The 24397-nt window shown below is 49.5% G+C and overlaps 1 protein-coding gene across 2 annotated transcripts in view; it reads left to right on the forward strand.

The window, feature by feature from the left end:
• The first annotated feature begins 344 nt into the window (after nucleotides 1-344).
• NR5A2 (nuclear receptor subfamily 5 group A member 2) overlaps nucleotides 345-24397 on the forward strand; it is a 120073-nt gene continuing 96020 nt past the window's right edge. The window contains exons 1-4 of one of the 2 annotated variants that reach the window (XM_082615052.1): nucleotides 345-594; nucleotides 15608-15726; nucleotides 17250-17391; nucleotides 19871-20517. In XM_082615052.1, the coding sequence (XP_082471178.1) occupies nucleotides 531-594; nucleotides 15608-15726; nucleotides 17250-17391; nucleotides 19871-20517 (972 nt within the window). In that variant the 5' untranslated portion in view covers nucleotides 345-530. Of the gene's footprint in view, nucleotides 595-14526; nucleotides 14626-15607; nucleotides 15727-17249; nucleotides 17392-19870; nucleotides 20518-24397 lie in introns of those variants that run through there. The other variant, XM_082615053.1, reaches the window with a different exon arrangement.

Genomic DNA, 24397 nt, shown 5'->3' on the forward strand with positions numbered 1-24397 from the left:
CAAGCCTAAGTTTAGTTAGTGGATTTAAGCTGGTTTGGAGTTTTATCCACTAAGTATGATCTTCTGACCCCTCAGTTTTACAACTTTCCACTCTCCAAGCTGCACTGCACCTCTCCATTTCTGAGTTAATCATTTGTTTGCCATTATCTGCCAAGAGTTCTTATCTCTTTTGCTGTCACTTTATAACAGGGTCCTCTTATCAACCTGCATAGAGTCATGTGATTAGTCCAAGCCTATCAAAAGTTTCCATTCCTCTGATTAGAAACCATCATGAAACTGGATACATTGTTTACAGCAGGTCACTAATGCTGGAAAAAGTACAGAGTCCAGGGAAATACTTGCTTGTAACTTTCTGGATTCTTGGATTTTTTTTGTTGTTTTTTGTTTTTTGGCTTTTTCTTAACTTTCACTAAGGGTTACTGTAGTCTGATGTGTCCTCCCCAAGGCTACAAAGTTTGACAAGCTGCACTTTTTCTTATGCTCAATGATTTCTGCTTTAAGCCAAAGGACTGCCTATAATTACATTGACAATGTCTTCTAATTCGGATACTGGGGATTTGCAAGAATCTCTAAAGCACGGACTTACACCTATTGGTAAGTAGGAGTTGCTCTTTTTATCATCTATTTATTATCCTGCTACTACACTAATACATGTAATTTAATCTCATTGATGTATTTACTGTTATAAGTCACTGCTTTTCCAATTGTGTTTATTAAAAGCACATAAGTCCTCATATATATCACACATTTATCTTTCTTGAAGTTCAAAAAAGGCAAACGAATATTTCAAATATTCATTATATCCTCTGTTTTTGCATGTCATCCTATTAGCCTAAGACAGCCAGAAAACAAAATGTACAATATCTCACCTTCATCCCTAATATTTTCTGATAATTTTAAATGAGAAATAATAAACTAAAATTTGAACAACTTGAAACAAGTTAGCCATATGGAGTCACCATTGATCAAACTTCAACAAGTGCTTTCACGTATCTGTGGAGTTTCAAGCCACATCACAGTATGTCTCATTCATTGCAGATATTATAGAAAACTTTTGTTTTTCGAGCCAAAAACAAAAACAAACAAAAAAATACCATCATTAGTTAAGGATTAGAAGTTAAAGGTGACTGTTTTTCAAAATAATAAGCATGTCTTCTTTTCATAAACAGAATAAGTAAACAAAGTTTATTTTCATTTTTAAAAAATAATGGCGAGCCACAAACGTTAACGTTACAGCAAGAATACCTCTAATTAATCCTGAAAGTAAAGGACTAAAGGCAAGTAATTCCCAGGGGTCTGTAATTATTAGTCTGTTGGAAATCTTGCCCTTCTTCCTTCCACTAGTTTTTGAGGGACCTAAGCCCTTTCTTGTAGCACTTTCTTAGACTTTCGAACCGGAATTTCCCTGTAATTCGCAGAGGCCTGTCATCGGCGCTGAGTTCCAGCGCCGCTGGAACAAGAAGGAAAATCAAGGCTCCGGCTTTTCCTCTTTCTCCCTTGATAACCAGCTGACTCCACCGAACGCAGTGATTGAATTTTTTATGGGCCAACTACACCCTAAAGTGTATCAATTGAGGAAATGGTTACAAAAAAAATGTTCTGTACTTACGAAAAAGAAAACACCGGGAAGGCAGGCAGAGTGCAACAGAGAATCAATTGCTCTGCTGATAAAAAGAAAATACGGGCACAGAAGAAGCTGGAAGAGAACACAGAGCGATTTCAAATCTTTGCCCGGGGCGCAGCCGCCTGGGCGCATGGGCGAAGGGTCCCTACAGGCAGCGGCCGCGCTGGGCCACCGCGCTGCTGGCGTCGGCGGCGCGCGGCGAGGGCGCGCTCGGGCTGGGGATGCGGGGGCGCGCGGGGAGAGGCGCGCTCGGGCCGGGGAGGCGGGGGCGCGCGGGGAGAGGCGCGCTCGGGCCGCGGAGGCGGGGGCGCGCGGCGAGGGCGCGCTCGGAGTCTCATCCGCCCGCGGATGCGAATTCAGGGCGAGGGGATTCCCGAGACCACACACGAGGATCCCCACGGCGCGGCGCAGGCCCGGGGTGAAGGAATGCGGGGGAGATGGTGGAGGAGCCGCTTTCGCGTTGCCTCGGCTACCGCGGAAGAAGCGTATTTTTCACCCGACGCCCGGCACTCACACCGCGCCGGGTCCGTCCCGGGCGTGAAGCAGGACCACCTGCAAGTCTGGGGTCCGCCGGGTCCGGAGCGCCGGCAGCCGGCGGGGCATCCGTCTAGCCCCGGAGGGATCGCTAGAGGCTGAGCCTCAAGAAGGCCCCGAAGGAGAAGCCCAGAGCCTCCGCGAGCCCGCCCCCGACACCCGAAACCTGTGCGGGCACTTCCGGGCGCCAGATCCTGGGGTGACAAAATAACAGTTAAAAAAACCCTCTTTCCGGATCTCAGTCGCAGCCACCGCCCCCTCCCGGCCCAGGCACACTCTCTCCCCCGTCCCCGGGTATTGCAGCCCCACGGTTGGTTGTGAGGTGTCCCCATTTTGAACATCTTGGTTACCCGGAGGCGGCTGCTGGCACTGAGGGTCGGTGTGTTCCACAGCGTAGCCTCCCGGCGGTGCTGGGGGCCATTCCCGGGGTTCTTGGCTAGACCATCACCCGGAGGGACAGTGGAGCCATCAGGTCCTCCAGTGGGTCCCTGAAGGCCAGTTGCCTCTTGGATGGGGGTCTGACGGCCCCAGGCAGGCCCAGTGAGGAGAACCCACGGGTGCAGCTTATAGGGTCTGAGGTCCCGGTGGCTTTGATGGCACATTGGGATGGAGTGGGGAGAGGTTCCCAAAACTAAGCCAAGTGTATGTACAGCTCAGTCAGGGTTTGACTTCTACATCAGCTCATTTGTGTTCTTCTGGGAAATGTGCCTCTGTTTATCTAAAAAGCTGTCTCTATGGGTCCTAGAGACATGGCATGACACTTTTCTTTTATGCACACTGGCGGTTCCATGAAAATTGCATGTAGACGTCTGTGCTCGTATCGAAAAGTGAAAATAAGATGCCGTTCCTTCTGCCTACCTGCAAGATAATCTGTGTGGTGTAAGAGCAGCAGACTTGGGTTACAACCAGATTGTTCCCCTAAAGTTCACTAGCTCTGGGATGCTGTCCAGATTCTTGGTTTCTGGCTTAGGCTTTTTTCTTTCTGACAAATGGGGTGATTTTACTGAATAATACGCAGTACTACTTTGAGAGAGAGAATAAAGTACCTGTCTATGTCAGCCAAAGAGCCAAATCTGTGTGGTAGGAAACGTCATGTAACGAGTATTTATTGACCCTCTTGCAATGTGCTCAACGTTATGTTTGATTTGTATTAAATTTATGTAATTCTTCGAATTAAGTGCATTTTTGAAGAATATTATACAGTCCATATAATGTTGCATCGTGACCACAGGAGGTTCTGTCTGTGTGGCTAGGGGTACGTCATACACAGTGCAAAGGCTGTCTTGAGACTGTGATATAAACGTTGCTATCTGGTCCCCTTAGCACTCTTGGAGTCTGATTTGATTCCAGTGATAACTTCCAGTAAGCTCTGTGCCCTTAAATCTCTGGAAGTCAACGTCACACAGTGGAAAGTGAGAAAGCCTGTTATGTCACCAGAACCTCTAGCCAGCTTTATTTGCAGTGCTGTTTAGAACACCAGTTACCCAAGCCCATGGTCTGATTCTTGCTGCTGGGCTTAGGCAGCCAGTTCCCTCCAGGAAGCTAAGCCTCGGAGCCTTGTCTCCTTCCCGGCTCCTGCCCACTTCCGAAACAATGCATCTCAGATTCTCTTTGCTGGCCTGGATCCTCAATTGTGATGGGACTTAAAGAATTTCTTTAATGCCTCTTTTAATAAACCAAGAGAGATGTATGGATGAAGCCAGAACAGAGGCTTGGGAATGCTTTTTTTCTTTACTTGACCCCTCCACGCAGACACAAATGTCTAGGGTTATCTTGGACTCAGCCTTGAACTTGAGCTGAGCTAGAGAGGGGCTCTGGGACAGTCTCCGGCCAGTTTTCCAACCTCCCCAAACACCTCCAGGGATGCCCTATGCAGGGCAAGAGTCAGATGTCTTACTCCCCAAGTCCAGAACCTACCTCAGGATAAAGCTACTTATTTGAGGGTATGTCTTCACTCTTCGCCTTGCTGGAACATCTTCTCTGAGAAACCCACTTGGCTTCAAGGAACTTCAGGAGTTTGGCGGGCATTGCGTCTGGGAAGGGCCTGGGGAAGAGCTGAAATATGACTGGTGCATGAGAGATTGAGCCTGGGGAAACATGTGGACTGAAATTGACCAGACCGATCAATAAAGGCTGCCTCTTTCTCAGTCTTTGAGGAAGCTCTGTTATGTGTGTTTTTGCGTGACTGACAAGTAAGAAAAGATATACTTTACTTTTAAACCTCAAATAAGCTGAATATCTGCGGGTAACGTGATTGAGTCCTGAGGACTGTGTCAAACACTGCAAGATGGCGGCATTGGCAGGAACCTCCCGCTGGAAGGATCCATTTTTAATGGTCCTTAGAATGGCTAGTGATTCCTTTCCCAGTTGTTTTCCTTATAGAGGATGGTTTGGGGGAAATTAGGGAGAAAGAGAAAGAACTGATATTAATAACAGTGTGGTGGGCTGCTCTTCTGACACGATCACCTGTGTATAAAGTTTATTTTGTTTAAAAAAAGTTTTCTTTGTGAGCCTTACTTTACTGATGAAGAAAAAAAAATGGACTCGGAAAGGTCAAGTGATTTACCCAAGGTCACTCAGTTTGTCAGAAGAGTGGGCTGTAAATAGAAATCATGGATGTGACTCTGAAATCCATGCTTTTTCCTCAAGGTAGTATCTTTTTGCTCTTGTTGATATAAAGAAATTATGATTACAAACAATGTATGTCTACTCAGACTTTCTTCCGAAAGGCATTTGGGGCTTAAGTAAGACGTTTGTCAATCGCTCTTTATCTTCCTCTTCAATCCGCAGTGGAAACCCCGAAGAATTTGGAAGGGTGGGCTGGGGCGTGGCGTATGGGTGGGGTGGAGCCATCTGGAGCCCTGAGAGCTGAGCAGAGATGGGGGGTGGGGGGTGGGGGGCAGGGAGGCACTTCTGGTCTCTGACTCTGGAATTTCCTGAAAGGATCTCTGGAGTTTGACGTTGAGCTTGCAGTTCTGTGGCTTATGGTAGCAACTCGCGGGGCTCCTGAGTGGATGAAAAGGAAATTGAGAGGAAATTCACAGCATCCACTTGTTATAGAGTCCGTGATATGAGGACGGCAGGGAAATCACTCAAAATGAGTGAGTTTAGAGAGGACTTTTTATTCCTAAGAAACAAGCAAAGGTCTCCTGGGGGGAGGGCATAGGGAAAGAGATAGTTTAAGCACCTCCTCCCCCGCCCTTTTAAAGCACTTTTGACAAAGCCGGGTGTGTCTCCTGCTGGGAGATGCTGGTCCCACGCCCGGCGCTAACGTTTTCCACAGTTAATGCTGCTGAGGCTTGGCTCTGGACGTCCGCAGCCTCAGGGCCCCAAAACTCCGCCGCCTCCAGCGGTGCCTATAGGATTGGAAAGAAAACTGCTCGGAACCCGCCACCAAGTCCCCGAAGCGACGCCCCACAGTGTCCAGACGAGAAATCCTGGGGGAAAGCGAAAGAATTCGTCCCCAAGGCTCGGTGCACGCTGGCCACCATCTCTTAACCACGAAAGTTGTCTGCAAGTTGGAAAAGGAGCTGACACCCTCCGAAAAGCGCGACCCGCGGCATCTCGGGGCCCCTAACACTCTCCCTACGCCCACGCGGCAAGTCCCAAGGTGACGAGACCACCCCGAGTGCCCCCTTTCCAAATCCAGTCTTGCTCTGTTGTCCAGGAGGGACCTGAATTGCTCGACGGCCGCAGTTCTGCGGCTCCGGCACTCTTTGATCTTAAAAACCAGAACACCCTGCGCGGGGGCTCCCCTAAGGCCGGAGGCTCCCGATCCATCCCCGCGCGGCCACAGCCGGGGCCCCATTCGGAAGCTGACCGGCACGTCGTCCCTTCCCTCATGAAGCTTCCAGTCTGGCCAGATTCAATGGGATGTCAGCCTAGAATCACCTCGTGCTCAGATCTGAGTTCCCGGTCCAGGTTGGGGCGCGGGAGGGACGACGGGGGGGTGGAGTCGCCGTGTGAGCGTTCGCAGGGTTCACCCAGGGCTCAGTGGCCTGCAGGCGCCAGCGTCGTCCTCGAGAACGCCACTCGCTGTTCTGGTTTGTCCCGAGAATGGACAGGGATGGTTCCGAGAGTGGAGTCTCCAGTGTTGAGTTGGAGCTGACTCACATCTCCATTTCAATTACAGAGAGGAAGAGCTAGATTAGATTGGACCACCTACCCAAGGTTATTTCCCAGCCAGCTCCTTTCTCCAGACCGGATCTCCCCATTCACCTCGAAGGGCACCGGCTCGACCAAGGTGGGACGCGCCTAGACCCCTGGGCAGGGGCAACCCGCCCCAAAGAAAATGAAGTCTAAAAAGTTCTACAGGGAAGCCTTATTACCGAGAGCTGTAGATTCCGATAATACAGGCCAAAGTCTCCAAAAACCTCACATGTCCTTCAGGGAAAGGATGCGAGTTTGTTTGGAGGGGGTGGAGTCTTGATTACCCAGATAAATGCGGCACCTTGCGTTTTCCTCGCTGGTAAAGACGGGGCCCTGATATACTAAGATACTCCCATAGTGACTGTGAATCAGTCGCCATTGGCTGGCCACCCCCTACCAGGCAGTCTTTCTCGGGGTAGAAGGTCTAGCTAGACTGGCCGCAGTTTTTCCTCCTGGACGACAGGCTGTTTACTCAGGCAGCAGAAAGGGATTTTTTTTTTTTTTTAACATGACACGACTTCTCACCTATTCCAGTTTATTCTCTGAAAGCTTCGGCCAATTCGGTGCTCTTTGTTAATTTATATGTCTGCACTAAAATTTAACCTCTCTTTAAAAAAAAAAAAAAGTGCTTCGAACGCGGGGGTGGAGCGCCTAGAAGCGGGGGGTGGGGGGGTAGCCCAGCACCACCCCCCTTCCCGGCTCCAGCTCAGCAGCGGAACTCTGGAGTTCTAGCTGAACTTGATTTTCAGAGGAAAGCAAAAGGGGCTTCTGATGGGCTTTTCGAATGGGAGGGGCGGAGAATTTAGGCAGAACCCGAGCTTCAGTAGACTGATAAACTTGTTTCTCTTTCCCCTCGGGCTATCCCGGCCTGGTTGTGGAGACTTTCGTGGGTGGGTGGGTGGGTGGGGAAATCTAGGTTTCTTTTGCGGCTAAAGAGTAGGCACGTGCTACGAGAAAAGTATTCTGGTTTCTCGAAAGCACCAAAAAGTAGGAATGGAGGAGGTGTTAGACATTGGTTCCAAGGATGTAGATTTGCAAGTTTCGTGCGGGGTTGGGCGGGTCGTGCTGGGTCGTGGCAGGCTTCTCCCACCCAGGCGGGCGGGAGACGTAGGTCTTCCACGCTGTAATTCCGGGGACCCGTGTCTGCCGAGCCCAGGAAACTTGAACCAGTCCTGAAAATCATGACCTCTTACGCCTTTGCAGACTGCTCGCGGGAAGCGCGCGGGGCCGCCCGACACTTCTCAGGTCAGGTCAAGGGCAGGCTGTGCCCGGCGCGCGCTCGGGAACGCGGCGCGGAGCCACGGGAAGGCGGCGGCGGGAGAGCAAGGCAGTCGCATCCTCGCGGGCGGGGAGCGCGAGACCCCCTCCGCTCCTGCCCGCGGGTGGACGGGGCGCACGGCCCCGCGGCGCTGAGTCTGGATAAAATATGCCGGGACTGCGCTTCTCGGGCTCATCAAGGCTGCGGGAGCCTCCCCGAGGCATCATCCTTTGTAATTGCAACCGTCAATCAACGCTCGAAGACTCAGTCAGAACCGGGAAGGACGAGCCTGGAGACCAGCCCCGTAGGAAAGGAGGTGGAGGCGCGGGGGAAGCGGGGGGAAAGGGGAGCGAAGTTTGCCAGGAGTTGGCAGGGGAGCGGGGGAGCGAGTTGAGAACGCGCGGGGCGGCTAAAGCCGGAGCGGTGTCGCCCGGCCTCGCGTCCCCACCGGTTAGTTACATGCCCCGCGGCCGGGGTGGATTCCTAAGTGCGCTCCCACTAAGAGGCAGTCGGTGAAGACTTCCCCGGAGGAGAGTGGGAGGCGTCGGCCCGCCTGCCGGGGCTTTATCATTCCAAGGCGGTGGGTGTATCTCTCCGTGAACGCAGACCACCGCGAGCCGAGACGTTTAGACCACACAGGCCCAGTCCCCCATCCCCATCTCAGGTGCCTCCCCTCCTGGCGTCCGCTTCGCCCTCCCGCCTCGCGCGGAGGCCTCTGCCACCTGGAACCATCCCCAGGTAACCGACCCGGCACCGCGGGCGGGCTCGGGCACCTCGTCCCCCAGCGCTCCTTCCGCGAGGGTGCTCTGGGAGACGCCCAGGCCCATCCCAGGTCACGGGGCAAACGGGTCCCGGGCTCCAGTGGGGACCCCCAGCCCAGCGGAATTGAAGGGGCAAAGGACCAGAGTAAGTGCTGGGGGGGGGAGGATGGGGGAAGGGTGCACTTGGAGGGCGGGAAGGAGCGCGAGGTCGGAAGCCGAGGCCTGCCCCCCCTGCCTCTGCGTCTGCTCCCCTAAACCCCACTCAGAGCGCCCGGGGTAAAGGTGACTGTACTCTCGGGTCTCTCCCGCGGGAGATTTCCCGCCCTGTCCACCGAAGACGGGGTTTCGACGTCCCCCTAGGGGACCTGGCGAGGTCTGGGGACCTCGGGAGCTCCTGCGTTCCTGGAGCTGGAGGCCCGGAGCACTGGGGGCTTGGGGTTCCTTTGGTTCTCAGAAAGGGAAGTTTTCTCTCGGCTTGAGACCTCCTGCGCTTTCGGTGCCCGTTGGGCTCGCAGCTGACTAAGCAGAGCCGTCAGCCTGGACTAGAGAGCTTCAACTGTGGCTTCTCTTAAGGAAGGATTTTTAAAACCTTGACCCCAGCCCCTATTCTCCCGCCATCGCCGCTCGCTTTTGTGAGGAGACAAATGGATGCCAGCTGGCCCTTTGTCACCGTCACTCCAGGTGTCTGGGGGTGTGATGGGAGGGCAGACTGGCCTAGACGGAAGAGGTGTCAGGTGTGGCCTAAACAGGTCCCTTCTGGGGCTGAGGCTGGGCCCTGAACATAATCACAAAGTTTGCCTCCAGCCAGGTCAGGCTCAGCCCCAAGTCCCGGCAAAGATTTAGGCCACACTCCAAGTCCCTGGTGCTGTCAGACCCTCTATCTACTTCTTTCAGCTCTCCTAACCTCCTCCTCCCGTCCCAGCAACCAGAGGGCCTTCCCTCCCACAGAGCTCCAGCCTGGTGTTGGGAAGGCGTTGCAAAAGTGCCCCCATAGGCTGTTTGGTTGCTGTGGGATGAGGGTGCTCTTAAATTAGGGCTTTGTAATAAACTGATGCTCAAAGTTCACCTGCATCCATAAGGAAAGCGCACCGAGCACTGATCTGAGCCCTGAGACTTTATCCCCTTTTTGAATTTAATTCACAGTGATACTTAAAATAACTATAGGAAATCCTGCAAATGGACGGACTGTCACCAAAATCTGAGCATCTTAAGGGTCACTAGTTTGGCAACTTCAGCCCACTCCCCTTTACAAACTATGGGCAGCCCTCCCACCAAGTTTAAACATTTTCATGAAACCTGCAGATGCTACTAAAACTGAGATTTAAATAACTTAGATTCTGCATACTGCATGTTAAACAGCAAAATGACAAATCAGTTTCAGGAGGCAACAGTATCTGAATCGCCAGGCGCGGGGAGGTGATGAACGACCCATTTCATATAAGAGTGTAGATTATGCATGGCAATGACTGGAGTATTTTTCAAGTCTTCAAATACTGGACTGGCCAGTTTGACTGTGTGATCTCTATACCATTCAAGTAGAATAAATTCAGAGCCTTTGAGATTCAAATTCACCCCCTTGTGGGTGGACTCTGATCATTACCCGGTCTCACAGCAGACACTGAATATGAGGCATTTCACATGCAGTCAGGAGGCTGGAGAGAAAAAAAAAAAAATGTTTTCATCGTGTTGCGATGAGATCTGAAAACTTTGAAGATGGGGCTGGGCGGGTGGAGGAATAGCTTGCATAACAGATGGTTCTTTAAAACTTTTTTTAAAGTGCGGGGCCTCTGGGCCTCATGTGGATCGTCCCACCCAAGAGGCAGCAAAATGAAAAAGAAAGCCCAGGCTGCTCTTTGCATTCTATATGGAAACCCAGTTCACCAAAATTTAGGAAGTCTGCCGCCAAGATAATCTTGGGCTCGAGGAGGCGGGGTGGTGTTTATAAGTGAGAGAAGGAACTGGGGAAGAATGGGGAAACGGGGATAGCCGTTCAGATTCCCGGCGACACGGCTGTCCCCTCGGTGAGCAGGTGAACCGTGACTCTCCGCCACTCCCGGGGGCCCGCGGACTGAGCGCCGAGGGGAACGAGGCCGGGAGGCCCTCGAGAGCAGGCCAGCTCTTCTGTTCATTTCTGCGTTGTTTAAATGTGTTTAACTCCTCCTGCAGCCGCTCACCCGGCGCACACGGGGGGCGCCCCCTCACCCCCAACTCCCACTCGCGTCCCTCTGGCTTCCCCTCTGCGCGCGGACACCTCCGCCCGAGCTTCTCCTTGGCCGCCGCGCTCAGACAGAGGTCGCCTCTCACCCGCTGTTAAGACCCGCCGCGTGCGCATCCCCCGCCCCGGGCCTGGGTGGGGTAGGAGGGGGCGAGGCGGGGTGAAGAGGTTGGGGCAGGCGAGGGGACTGGAGCCTGCGCCTCGTCCTCATTGGCTGGCGCCTGGTGTCCGACCCGAGTCCGGAGCCCGCGTCCCCATTCACTGTCATCACCCCTCATCCCGTCTTGCCCCTGCCCAGCCCCACTCACCTCCCTTCTCCTCCTCTTCCTCCCCTTCTCCTTCCCAGCCTCGCCTCCCCGGGCTGGAGAGTAGACGAAGCGACAGAGGGAGGCTGGAACTTCCTAACTCCAAGCCTGATAGCGAGCGGGAGGGAAGCAGAGACGGGGAAGGGGCGGAGAGGAGAGGAAAGGCGAGGAGGGAGAGGAGAGTGAAGCCAGAGAAAGCGCGCGCGAGAGACCCTGCGGATCCCGAGCGCTGCGCGGCGGAGGGCGGGGTGCGGGCTGCCCGAGCCGAGCCGTCCGGGAGCAGCGGCACCGCCGCTGCGGCAGCAGGTCGGCCGCCGCCTCCGCTGCGCGCCCGGAGCTCGGCCGTACGCGCGTTCGCGCCCCGGGCAGCTGCGCCCTTGCCGAGCCGGACCGGGGCGCCCGGACGCGGTCTTCGCCTGCAGCCTGCTGCCTCCTCCTCGCGGTTCGGGGGCGGCTCGGGAGCCGCGAGCCTGGACGGGGCTCAGGGGTCCTGACGGCAGCCCCGGAGGCGGCGGAGGCGCGCTCCTGCCGGCGGGCGAGGAAGCAGCCACCCGGTCGCCCCCTCCTTCCCGGCGGAGTTGAAGCTGTGCTGCCGGCGTCCAGGTGCTGGGCTTCCGGACCGGCACGGACCCCCTACCCCGCCCGCGGCCGCCTTGTCATGCTGCCCAAAGTGGAGACGGAAGCTCTGGGACTGGCTCGGTCGCATGGGGAACAGGGGCAGATGCCGGAAAACATGCAAGGTAAGGAGGCGCTCGCGGCGCTTGGCTCCCGCGGCTCCAGCGCCCCGGGCTCGCCCCGCGGGCTGCAGCCGCCCGCCCAGCGCGGGCGCTTGACTGGCCGCCGAGCGCTGGTCGCCGCGGGGCTGCGGGGCTGCGGGGCGGCGCGCCCCTTCCCCAGGGGCAGGCATAAAAGTTTATGGCTCTTGAACAATGCGGGGCGGGGATTTTCCAAGCAATGCCTAATTGGCCACTTCTAATTAAGAAAAGAGAGGCTTCGAGCTCTGGCTACAAGAGCGGGGCAGCTTCAGGCTAAAGATCGTATTATTCTAAAGATCATTCTAAGGGACGGAATGTCTCGCGGGAAACCCGAGCAGGTTCCCAGTCGTTGGAATCGGCGGGAACTTGAACCAGAGCTCTTGAGCGGTGGAAGAGCACTGCCTGGGTAAGTCAACTGCAGAGAGAGATGGAGCCTCGGGGAGAGCGGGCTTAGCGGTGTTAGGACGCACGGGCACCCCACAGCCCAGGCGCACCCAGGGAGCCGGCTCGAATTTGAACAACTTCATAAAACTGCAGGCAGAACTGGAGAGAACCAGTTATTCCCAGCCCATCCTCTGGTCGGCCGCTGCGGAGTGAGTGTGGGACGGGGGCGGCGGTTGAGCCTCAAGCTCTTCTGTCTGAGACCTGGGAAACTGGAAGGCCTTTTTCATTTCCCAGCTTTTGATTGCTAACAACAACAGCAAAAAAAAGGCAAATCCCGTAGGCTGTATTTTCGCCGCATTCCAAAATAAGCGACTCTAGATCTGGCCGTATTGAGCCCTTCAGAAGTTTATCGCAGTTGCTCGGGGCCGGGGAGGAAACAATGCTAGGAAAAGTCACCGGTGCCCTTCCATGCTCGCCCCTGCCAGCGCGCAGGATGTGCGGGCCGGCGGGCCTGTGATCCCGGAACGCTTCCTGCCATCCCCTTGAACGAACTTGAAAGGGCCGGGGAGGCGTTGAGAGCAGAGTTCAGGGCTGGTGCACGCGGCTGTGCGGGAGAGGCGGCGCTGGGCCCGGGGCCTGAGGTCGCCCCGCTGCTTTGAGAAGAGGGGGCGGCGGGAAGGCGTGCGTCCTGCTGGTGGGGTCGGATACCGCTCGCGGATCCTGGGGTCCCGCTCAGCCTCCAGGGAGGGCCGTGGACGTCCCCTGGGCCCGAGACCCTAGAGTCCAACTTGGAGGTTGGCTGCCGAGGGGACCCGGTTGGCCCAAAGAGGCTTTCCCTCTGACACCTGGGATTCCGCGAAGGGGGGCGCGGGGGAAGCGGCGCCGGGGAGCTGCCTCCGAGACCCTCCGCCGCCAGCTACCGCGAAGGACTATCCTTTGGGCGTCCTTGGGGCCGGCGAGATTCTTGGGCCAAGGGGAAGTTTCTGCTTCTCCTTACCGCGCGCTTTTCTGGGCGACTCGGGAAAAGCAGCGGAGGGAGAAGCTGGAACAGGAAGCCGGGGAGGCAAGAATCAGGGTTTGGGGGGAGGTGGGAGGGAGATGCCATTGCAATATTTCCTTTGTAGAATTCGAGAGTGGCGTTCTCGACCCGACCTCCTGCCCCAGAACAGAAAGCTGGCTTTCCCTGGTGCCTAGGGCTCCAGGAAGCCTCCGGCCGCTGGCTCAGCCCCGGGGTCGAAAGCGGGTGGGCAGCGCCCGGGCGAGGCTTCCTCCATCCAGGCCACGCGGCCTGCGCCGGAGGGGAGCCCCCGCGGAAGGCACCCCAGGACCAGGCTCGCTTTGGTCTCGGCCGGGAACGCACCGCCGTCCGACCCGCGGGGCGGGGGGCCGGGGGGCAGAAAGAGGACCCGCTACCGGGTCCCGGGACAGTTCGGGGAACTTGTCCGCGCGCCTCTGAGGCCTTCGCTGTCCAAGACCCCACCGCTCCCTCTACTTTCTCAAGACCGGGACTTATTTGCTCGGATGCACTCCATGCTCGAAACGCTAACTTGGGTTAACAGCACCTGGGCGCTTCTGAAAGGTGCCCCGGTCTCGCACCGCAGCGTCGGTCTCCCCACACGGCCTCTGCCTTTGAATTTTCCAAGACGGTCCCAGCCCCAGCCCCAGTCTTTTGGGTGTCGGATCCCCGAGGCGCGCACCGGGTCCCCTGGAAACGGTTGCCTCTCCGAGCCTCTCAGAGGCGAAGTTAAAGTTTACTTTGTTGGGGAAAGGGGGAGGGAGAAGAGAACACACTTGGTAAAGCACACCTTTTTCCGTCCCTAAAACGTGCCTCAAGACAATAGTCACGAGCTTTAGGAGGGATGGGGCTATTAAACTTCTGGAAGTCTCAGCCTCGGCCAAACCCCCAGGTTCCCCAAACGTGAGCGCGGCCCTCTCAGGGCACCGCCGGGAGGACTGCGCTCTGCGTCTCTTTATTTCTGTTTCTCGGAGCCCACACGTCTGCCTCGGCTGGAACATCTCTTCCCAGGACACCCCCCCCCACCCGCCCAAACTCTGGCTAACTCACCCAGGTTTATGCCCCAGCCCAGGGCTCTGAGTCCCTGGGAGAGAGCCGGCCCCACTCTGCCGGTCGCGGCTCAGCCGAGAAAGCGCTGCAAGGACCCTCACCCCGACGGCCCTTTCCGGAGGCCCCCAGAATCCGTAAAGAAAATAGAACTTTATTTTAAAGAGAAAAAAAAAATCAGTGATCATTGGCAAGGAGAGGCCCCTATGGTGATAGAGCGGCCGAGTACTGTGGGGCTGGGCTGGGGGCTGTTTCTCCCTTTCCTATTTGGTAAACAAATCAGAGGAAGCTTCTGCCCGGCCCTCGGTTCCCCATCCACCCCCTCCCGCCCCGCCCCGCCCCCTGCAAATGCCACTGATTAACTTAAAACAAACTTGACTGGGGCGTTTGTGCGCTTGTGTGTAGCCGAAAGTTGAGCAAGGGGCGAGAGGCGAATGCGCCCGGGGTTTCACCGGAGGTGCAGGGAGGCTGCGGGCGGCGGCCGGGCTGCGCGGACCTGCCCTCGGGATCCGTCCCCTGCGGCGCGCGCTGCGAGGCTCGATCGGCGAGGACCGAGTCTCCGGGAGGGACCGGATCAGGTATTAACTGGGGTCTCCTGGCCACTGCCTCTGCTATGCAGTTTATCCATCTTGGAGCTGTGAAGACGCCTTCGCGGTGCTGCGTCGGAAGGAAGGCCGGTTACCCGATCCCTGCAGGGAGCCGCTCAGAGCCGCGGCCTGATTTCTGTTTAACAGGGCGAACTCGAGGTGTTTATATTTTGCGGTGATGATCGGAAACATGTGAGGTTCATTAAACGACTTCAGTACTTTGCGACGAAACCAAACCCTCGTGTGTATCTTTTCCCTTCCTTCTTTTTCTTCTTCTTCTTCTTTTTTTATGGGGTCCGGGCGTCCTGCCTTTTGCCTTTTTATTTTTACAGGAGATTTTTGAAAAGTGTGGAGGGGAAAGCCGTATCAATACGTAACTGAATGTTTGGATTAATCTAACAGATCTGAACGCTGGGAGCCGCAGACTGTCGTTAAATTGGGGCTGCTGAGAAGGTTTCTGGGGGCGTCCGTTCCCCTGCCAAGTGTTTGCATATTGGTGTTGCTTTCCCCAAACACCCTTATAGTTCGGTGGACTTTGAGCAAACTCATTCCAGTGGGAGGATAATGCCGTGTGCTCCTTTCTCTCCCTTAGGCAAAGGTGACACTTTGGAACTTAACCTCAAGGAGGTTTAAAAGAAATTCGAAGTTGTTACTCTATGCAATTCGTGTTTCTATTCTGATCTGTTGCTTTGCAGAGTCAGGGGCACTAATGTTCAACAGTGGTCAGCTTAAGAATTTTTAACGCAAGAAATTAGAATTATTTTTAAATTAAAAGAATGCAAAGCGCATGCCAAAAGATGTTTTACTTCCACTGTATGAAAATAGCTCTCTGCGGTACATCTGGGTAAAACATTTTTATTTTCTATTTTACCTGGTGATGTTTGCCCACCAGTCACCAAAATGGTTTTTATTGCAGGATTAAAACCTACCTAGTAAATTAATTGGATATGTGCGTGCATTTCTCTTGTTTCAGTGTCTCAGTTTAAAATGGTGAATTACTCCTATGATGAAGATCTCGAGGAACTCTGTCCTGTTTGTGGAGATAAAGTGTCTGGGTACCATTATGGGCTCCTCACCTGTGAAAGCTGCAAGGTTTGCCTTCTACGTTGCTACCTGAGAAATATAATGCTCAAAACCAAAATAAACCATTGGATTACTTCTTAAAGCTAAATACAGGCTGTCTTTTTTGTACCCAATTAAAAATGAGAGAGGGAATGAGTGAGTCTTAGTGAGATGATTCTTAGAAATATGTGTCCAATTTAACTCAAAAGGCAAAGAGATTTATGCTGTTTAGAAAACTTTGCCAGTCTCATGGCTTGAAAATAGTTTATGGTAGGAAGGTGATAGAGCTGTAGAAAGACTTCTATTTCTAACGGTCCAAAGTATTGATTTTGCTTGACTTATATATATTTAAAGCATCGTTGTTCTTGAGAGCGAACATGACAAAGTATTTCCCGAATACATTTTAACTTCAGAGTATTCTGTGCTACACGTCCAAACATTTTTTACCCACAGACATAAAGGTCTAAATTCCCAGCTGCATGATTTCATCCTGATTTATTCCAAAAATAATTTTTAAGATTTTTTTGAAATCTATATCATAAAGAATTAGAAACCAGATCTTAAGTTTATAGTAAGAGTAGTTTTCATAAATATATTATATGACCTATTTAAATGCAAGAAATTTTAATATGTAAGATGTACTGTATTATTACTTACAATGTCAACTATACATTAAGGATTTATCTCAGACCTTTTTCATATATTCCCAGTAAACTTGATACCCCCTATTTTTGAACATTTTTAAAAGTAGAAAACTCAGTACAATTACTTAAACCACTGCCAAGAAAATCCCTTCTTTCCTTATAACAAAGTAAGATGGTTTCACTTTGTGGCTAGTAGGACAAACGGAATATACCATCCAAGCTGTTATTATGTTACAAAACTACAGATTTTATTTTTGATTAATTCTTGTGGGTGAAATATAAAGAAGGCTTACACTCTGCTAAAATTCAGCTCTTTGCTATATATGCTTTTTTCCCTCAATGAGTTTCACCTTTTTCTTTACACAGTTCTCCAACTTGAATGTATTCCAATGGAATTATGAACATTTTCCCATTTTATTCTTTAAATCCTTTTGCTTTTAACTATCTAGTGCTGACATTTGTAAAAAATCTGAGGTGTTTTGCTATTCCATTTTTTCCATTGCTATTTTACAATAGTTTGCCACTGAAATTGTATCAGACTACTTGAAAACAATGCCGCTCTCTCTATAAGTGCCTTATCTGGAATATGAAGGTTAATAGGAAAACAGATTTTCTTCAAAAAATTACTGGTTAATATGCATGTATTTTTCCCTGAGTGTTGAGATAAGATGGTGTGTAGCTAAAGCTCCCCAAGATTTGATGCGATTCTTGAAATATAACTCTGATGCCAGAAAAATCTCTACCATAGCCTGGTTTTGGAGGGTTGATCTTGTTAAAATGTAAAACAAACCACAGAACCACATAAGGGCTCAAACGGTGCAATGAAAAGATTTGGTGATTTCCTTAAAATGAAACAATGGAAGAGACGGGTGTTAGCTTGATAATATGTCTCACTATTTTCTCTTATAGGGCTTTTTTAAGCGAACAGTCCAAAATAATAAAAGGTACACGTGTATAGAAAACCAGAACTGCCAAATTGACAAGACACAGAGAAAGCGCTGTCCTTACTGTCGATTTCAAAAATGTCTGAGTGTTGGAATGAAGCTAGAAGGTAAGTTTTTTCTAAAGACCACTGCCTGTTAAAACTCTCCAAGGACATTGGATTTAAAACAACATTGTACTTATAACATGGTAACAGTATTTTCCTAGTCTTTTAACACTATTGACAATAAGATCTTTTGATGTTTTGTCAGCAGAATAGTCCAAGTCTCATTTAAATGCTGGTGAAATTTACTCGGAAAAAAATTCTAATACCAGAGTTTCGCCTTCTCACCTCTTTCCTTAGTTTGAGGAGCAGATGCATTTCATAGGTTAGATGAAAGGTCATGTTAGATGAAAGCGAGACTAACATGATTCAGCTGAAAACAGGTAAAAATAATTTGCCAAAATATTTTTTTAAATCCTTTAAGTTTTCAAATCAGGATGCCCTAGTAAAAAAGTTTGATTTTAATCTTTTTAAATAGGTATGCTTGTCATAATTGTTACTATTAGTTTCATGATTCCTGAATAAGAGTTAAAGCCTTTAATTATAAAAAGATTTTCTCATGTAGAGTATCATTTTTGATTGTGTGGGAAAACACGTTTCTTTTTTTTTTAAGATGATGACTGAGTCTGCAAAATAAAAAAAATTTTTTTGAGAAGCAGGAAACATGAAAAATAATGAACCATTACATCGGTAGCATTGGTTTGACAAAAACAAGAGAATGGTTCCTCAAAAGCCACATTAAACTTTATGTTGAAAAAGTAGAACCTGCACTTACGATGTACAGATTGGCAGGAAGTAACGTTTAATATGTGACTTCTGTAAATCATTTGTAATTCATGGACTATTATGGTGTGTTGCTGTTTTTCAGCCTCTGACCTACTGACTTTCCAGAGATTAAATATATTGTAAATAAAGTAATAAGTGATACAGATCCCTGAGATGTGCCAGATACAGGAGTGCATTTTATTTGATCAGTGAGGCACAGACTAGTCGTGTTTGGGGCTTTTCTGTTGTGTGGCACTCAGACTTGATGGCAATACTCAAAAAATTTCAGATAAGTCTGCTGAATTGCTAATAGGTTCCTTCCCAATAGAAGTAGCCACTTGGGTTATCAGGAGGACTGTTAAGTCAGTGTTGCTTTTAAGACGAGATTGAGAAAAGAAGTAACTGATTCTTGTTAATTTCTTCATTACCAATCCCTGTATTATTTTCCAAATGGCAAAACAATGTGGTAGATGCTTACTTACTATAGTAGAGACTCAGAAGATAAAATGTTAAAAATTAAATGTTGTGATTGCATATGTCATTTGATTCCTTTTTTTTAACAAAGGGAAAAGGTTACATTTCTTTACCTTAAAAAGTGTGCTTTCTTAACAGTAAGTCACTTGGCTATGCATGCTCATGCTTTGTTCACAGTGATATGAAACAATTAAATATTCAATAAATTATCATCCAGATGAAAAACTCTTTATTATCTTGTGCAGTGCTCTGGATACCTAGCATTCACAATAAATTTTTAATGCTATACTAATCCTAAGATAAAAAGCTCAAAAACTTAACCTCCAGCAATTTCAATATGTCACAAGCTGTCAGAGGTTGCTGGGTCCTATCTAATTGCCACTGGCCACCATGAGCTAGGAGAGTCCTGCTAAGTAAATTACTAGACGTGGCCCCAGACGCCACATAGCATCGTGACGGTGGACCGTTTTGACAGCTTCTGAAATGAATTTGCTTTAATTATGTCCAGTTCTGCTTAAATGGAAAACAATAACCAGTGGCTACCTGATGTGTGCAAGTCCAGGTGAGGATGATTTTCCAAGAAGAGTATGTACCTAACGCTTTTGCAGCAAATTAACCAAAAGACTTTGAGAGAGGAAGATGTTCAAAGGAAAAATAGTCACAATTTAATCCAGAAATGGCTCCTTTGATTTTTTTTTTTTCCCCTTTTAGCAGTTTGGGTTTCCATAAAGAGAATCACAGCATCACTGGCATGATAGGACCTGATCCTCTTCTTTAGCAACATGAAGCATCTACTGTGTGTAGCAAAAATTAGGAAATCTCTGCAGTCGCCAAAGGGTTAATATGTCCCTACGTATCCGAAATTTTTTTTTTCTTTTTTTTTGCGGTACGCGGGCTTCTCACTGTTGTGGCCTCTCCTGTTGTGGAGCACAGGCTCCGGACGCGCAGGCTCAGCGGCCATGGCTCACGGGCCCAGCCGCTCCACGGCATGTGGGATCCTCCCGGACCGGGGCATGAACCCGTGTCCCCTGCATCGGCAGGCGGACTCTCAACCACTGCGCCACCAGGGAAGCCCCCGGAAATATTTTTTTTGATGACAAACACACGTGGAGGAAAGAATTCATAAATAAAGAGGACATGGCTTTTTTTTTTTAATCTTCGTGGGCTATTGTAGAGAAAACAACCACACACAGACCACTTCCGGTCCATTTTCAGCCTTTCTAACTATCTGGAGATCTGGAGAATGCTAATAATTTACATCTTATTTTTACCCTTACTTTCTTTTTTTCTTCCCCCATCCCAACAGCGGTAAGGGCGGACCGAATGCGTGGTGGGAGGAATAAGTTTGGGCCCATGTACAAGAGGGACAGGGCCCTGAAGCAGCAGAAAAAAGCCCTCATCCGAGCCAATGGACTTAAGCTAGAAGCCATGTCTCAGGTGATCCAAGCCATGCCCTCCGAGCTGAGCATCTCCTCTGCGATTCAGAACATCCATTCTGTCTCCAAAGGCCTACCTCTGAACCATGCTGCCTTGCCTCCTACAGACTACGACCGGAGTCCCTTTGTAACGTCCCCCATCAGCATGACAATGCCACCTCCTGGCAGCCTGCAAGGGTACCAGACCTACAGCCACTTTCCCAACCGAGCCATCAAGTCTGAGTACCCAGACCCCTACACCAGCTCCCCGGAGTCCATCATGGGCTACTCCTACATGGACAGTTACCAGACCAGCTCCCCCGCCAGCATGCCCCACCTGATCCTGGAACTGCTGAAGTGTGAGCCCGATGAGCCCCAGGTCCAGGCCAAGATCATGGCCTATTTGCAGCAGGAGCAGGCGAACCGCAGCAAACACGAGAGGCTGAGTACATTCGGGCTCATGTGCAAGATGGCAGATCAGACCCTCTTCTCCATCGTGGAGTGGGCCCGGAGTAGCGTCTTCTTCAGGGAGCTCAAGGTACGTGCCAACCCTCGGAGCTTAGACCTCCCCTTCCGGGAGACCCGGCTGTGTCCCTGCTTAATAGGGTCTTGGTGTGGAAAACACGTTCTCCTTACTTTTCTTCTTTGTAAAATGATGTTTTCGACCTTGACTTCAGAACTATTTGCAGCTTAACTTTACGGGGCTTTTCTTCTCTGTAGCTCTTCATCTGGGGGCATGGCATTTCATGTCAAATAGGGGAAAAGTTGGTTGGGTTTTTTTTTTTCCGAGTAGGAGAATGTCTTTACTTACTCCCTTTAACCTCAGATGGTTTATGGCTAAAAAACTGAAGCCAGTGTGAAACAGAACCTAGTAAACTTTTAAAAAATTACCAAGTAAAAAGCTCTGTTATAATGGTGCCAATTTAGAAGGAAAAAAGGCCAACATTTAGTTGTGTTGAGATGCTAAAGAATGCAAGTGGTACCACTGATTAGTAGTTAGCAAGTAGGTATTTACTACCTGTTTACCTTGACATTAGGTTGGTAGAGCCTTTGTTTTCGGAGCAGATTCCAATAGGATGTTTACCGCTGTTGGCTGGGGAATGGGCCCATGGCAAGTGCTAGCCTGCTTGGCTGGGCTTTGCTACTCATAATCCATGTCTGTCGTTGATTTTAATGGATTGGTACATTGTAAACACAGGCCTTGTTTGTCTAAGGATCTCTGTTTAACTACATAATTATTTTATTTCCTGAAACTGAAGACCGAATTAATATGGGAAAGTTATAGGGAAGTTTGGGATCTGAGAGTAGCTACCAGACTGTATTTGGTGGTCAGTGATTTCGTTCTCTGTGTTGAAAACAAAACTGAATCCTGGGTTTGATTTCTAGTCTGTCTGTCACAAAATCAATTTCTTCCTGTTCCTGTGGCTGCTTCAGACACCTAGGACTTTGGGAGGAGATTTAAAACCTCTGAGAGGACAGTACGAAGCAGACTTTTAAGTTAAAGGTTTCTGTTTAAAGTCGTGTGTGCACGGATGGTCTGGGGAATGTGGAAGCCACGTGCAAATGGAAAACAGCGCTTTCCATGGCCGTCTTCACCTGGCACTGTGATCTGCAACAAAAAAATTATCTGAATGGATGCGAGTAAGTTACTAGGCTACCCCCAGCCTGCTGGTCGGATGCTGACCGGTCCAGCCCTGCTCTCTAGGCCTCTATCCCGCGCATACAGACGGCTGATGGTGGGGATCACTTGGGGGTCAAGCAGAATGCACCGTTAGCTGTCAGGCCAGACCCTCTGAGTGTGGAACCACCCTGGGATAGCCAGGACGTTGTTTATCATTAAAAACAAAACCAAACAAAAGTTTCCCGCTGCTCTTAGGATCACGAGTTTGTCCCTTAAGAGAACAGGTAAGAAATTGGAAAATGAAAATGAAAATGATAATTTTACATACAGCCAAAATGTTAGGAAATGTACAAGTGAGGTTAGGAAATGTACAAGTGAGGAAAGCACATCCTTCCAAGTCAGAGGAAACCAGTTTGCATTAGATCTTTGCTACTTAGCAACTGTCTTTGTGGGCAGGTCCTCAATCTCTGAGCCTTAGTTTTCTTGTAGGTAAAGTTGTAGGTGTGGTGTTTGGGGGGTGATGGAGGGTATGGAGGGAATAGCAATACGTGTATTGAGGTTTTTAGAGGAATAAATGAGACCATATGGGCAAAGCATCTAGTCCTGGGAACCCGGCCTATATTATATACTCAATAAATCAGTGCTATTTTAAAATTGCTCTTATTGTTCTATGACAAGTGTGTGGAGGCTTTACGTATTACTCTTATACTCAGGAAAAAAACATGCACTTGTACGCTGATGAGTTTGACATTGGAAAACAATATCACCACATGTGTGGCAGAAAGTAAAATTGTATAATAGTCATTAACTACTGCCAGTTGAGGACCTCAAATTTGTCAGGCAGTTAGTTGGTGTAAGATGGATGCAAAGTGGAATAAGACAAAATATTTGCTCTCAAAGATTTTATAAGACAATTTCATAAATATCTATTCAAAAAAGAAAAGACGAAGTTTGTTTCACAAAAGCGTGGGGAAAGAAATCATGTGTATTAATTACCTGTGGAAAAAGAAAGGAAGGTTATAAGGTGAATATAGAGCCCCCCAGGTAGGACTTTAAGAGTGCTAGGAAAAAACTCTCTCCAAATTTTTCATTTCTTTTCCCTGTAATTAAATTGTATGAGATTCCTTTCCAGGGCATGAGAGTTCATATTTGGCTAAAATGTAAACACTTTTAAGAACGGGACATATTAAAGCAATATCAGTCATTTCTACTGTTGTTTAAGGCATTTATCAGTCTTTCATGAGAATATGCTTTAAAGAGGGAAAGGGAACAGATACAAACCCTGGGGGTGACACCTGTAAGGGTTGGGAGGTGCCCCCAGGAGAAAAAGACAAACTGGACCCACTTCACCATTTGCCTTGGGCTTACATTGATTCTGTTTAAGTATTTTCCAGAGAAAGAGAAGTAGAATTTCAGAATAACTTAGGGGTCATTTAAATATGGAGTTGTGAGGTGACCATTTGCTTCAGAAGAATTCCTTTTCCTTTGTTTATAAATTTACTTTGTGGAAACCAGACCAAGGCGTTTGAAGCCAGCATGGAGACGTGCGTTGCCGTGTATTTCTCCAGGTCAGAGGGTTTCAAACTTCTGAACTAAGACCTGCAGTAAGAAATATATTCTACCCTGAAACCTGGTGTACCAAACACATCTCACACACACACACACACACACACACACACACACACACAAAATGCACACACACATACAACTGAGCCAGAGTTCCACTAGATAGTACATGATTTCGTCCATGCCATGCACTCTGATATTTTCTATTCTGTTCTGCTTTAGTCTAACTTATTTCATGCTTTTTAAAAATTTCTGGTCATGACCCACTAAATTGATTTCACGACCCACTAATGAGGCATGACCCGCAGTCCAAGAAACACTGCTCCTGGAAAGGTGTCATGGACCTTCTGCTGGGCGTTGTCTACCTGCCACCACTAAGAACGGCTCATGGACAAGGCTTCTCCCTCCCGGCCTGGCCTCCAAGACATCCCCGAAACCTGCAGCCCGGTCCCTGCCTACCTTCCTGCAAAACTTGTGATTTTTTTTTTTTTTTAAACTTGTGATTTTAAAATATCGTTTGGGAAGATGAATGCTCCCCTTTACACATTTGTCTTTTTCTTGTTAACTTCACTGCAAATTACCCACCAAGCGATATACTTATAGGGCAGATCAGATTGCTTATACCTCTACAACCCCAAGATGAAAAGGCACATATTTGCACCCGGAGAGTAATAGGATAATAAGGCAATTTTGCAAATGACCCCTTGCTCACTCTCCCAGGACAAGTTACACTCTCTCCGTGGATGAGAAGAGGGAATACAGATTCCATTTGTTTACTATTTAAGGGATCAGAAGGGCCAGAGGAAATTTGGTGGGTTGTTTTGTTTTTCTACATAGTTACAAGGTGTAAAAAGAGATATTCTGGTTCCCATTCAAAATATCGCAATGGGAAAGAGGAATATATAACTCCCAAACACGTATCTTGAGACATAGCACGTGAACAGCAAAAAAGAAAAAAAAAATACAATATACTCATAGAAAGCGTGCAATTTCAGAGCTGGATGATGAGTAGGGTAAAAAAGCTAGAGGATACATGTCAGTGAGCTGTCTCGTTTTTCTCTATACCTGTAAGGAAGGAACAATCCTGATCTCCATCCAAAATCATGGCATGGAAAAGATGAAATTAACACCCTGAAACTAGTAGGTTTCCAAACAGCACTTGTACATCCAATGATACTCCTTGCCTAGAAACCACAGATCTTTCCAGATCTGGAAGAGACGGTGGGGGTCG

Source organism: Mesoplodon mirus (assembly GCF_964341445.2).
Source record: "Mesoplodon mirus genome assembly, chromosome: 3".
Lineage (NCBI taxonomy): Eukaryota > Metazoa > Chordata > Mammalia > Artiodactyla > Ziphiidae > Mesoplodon > Mesoplodon mirus.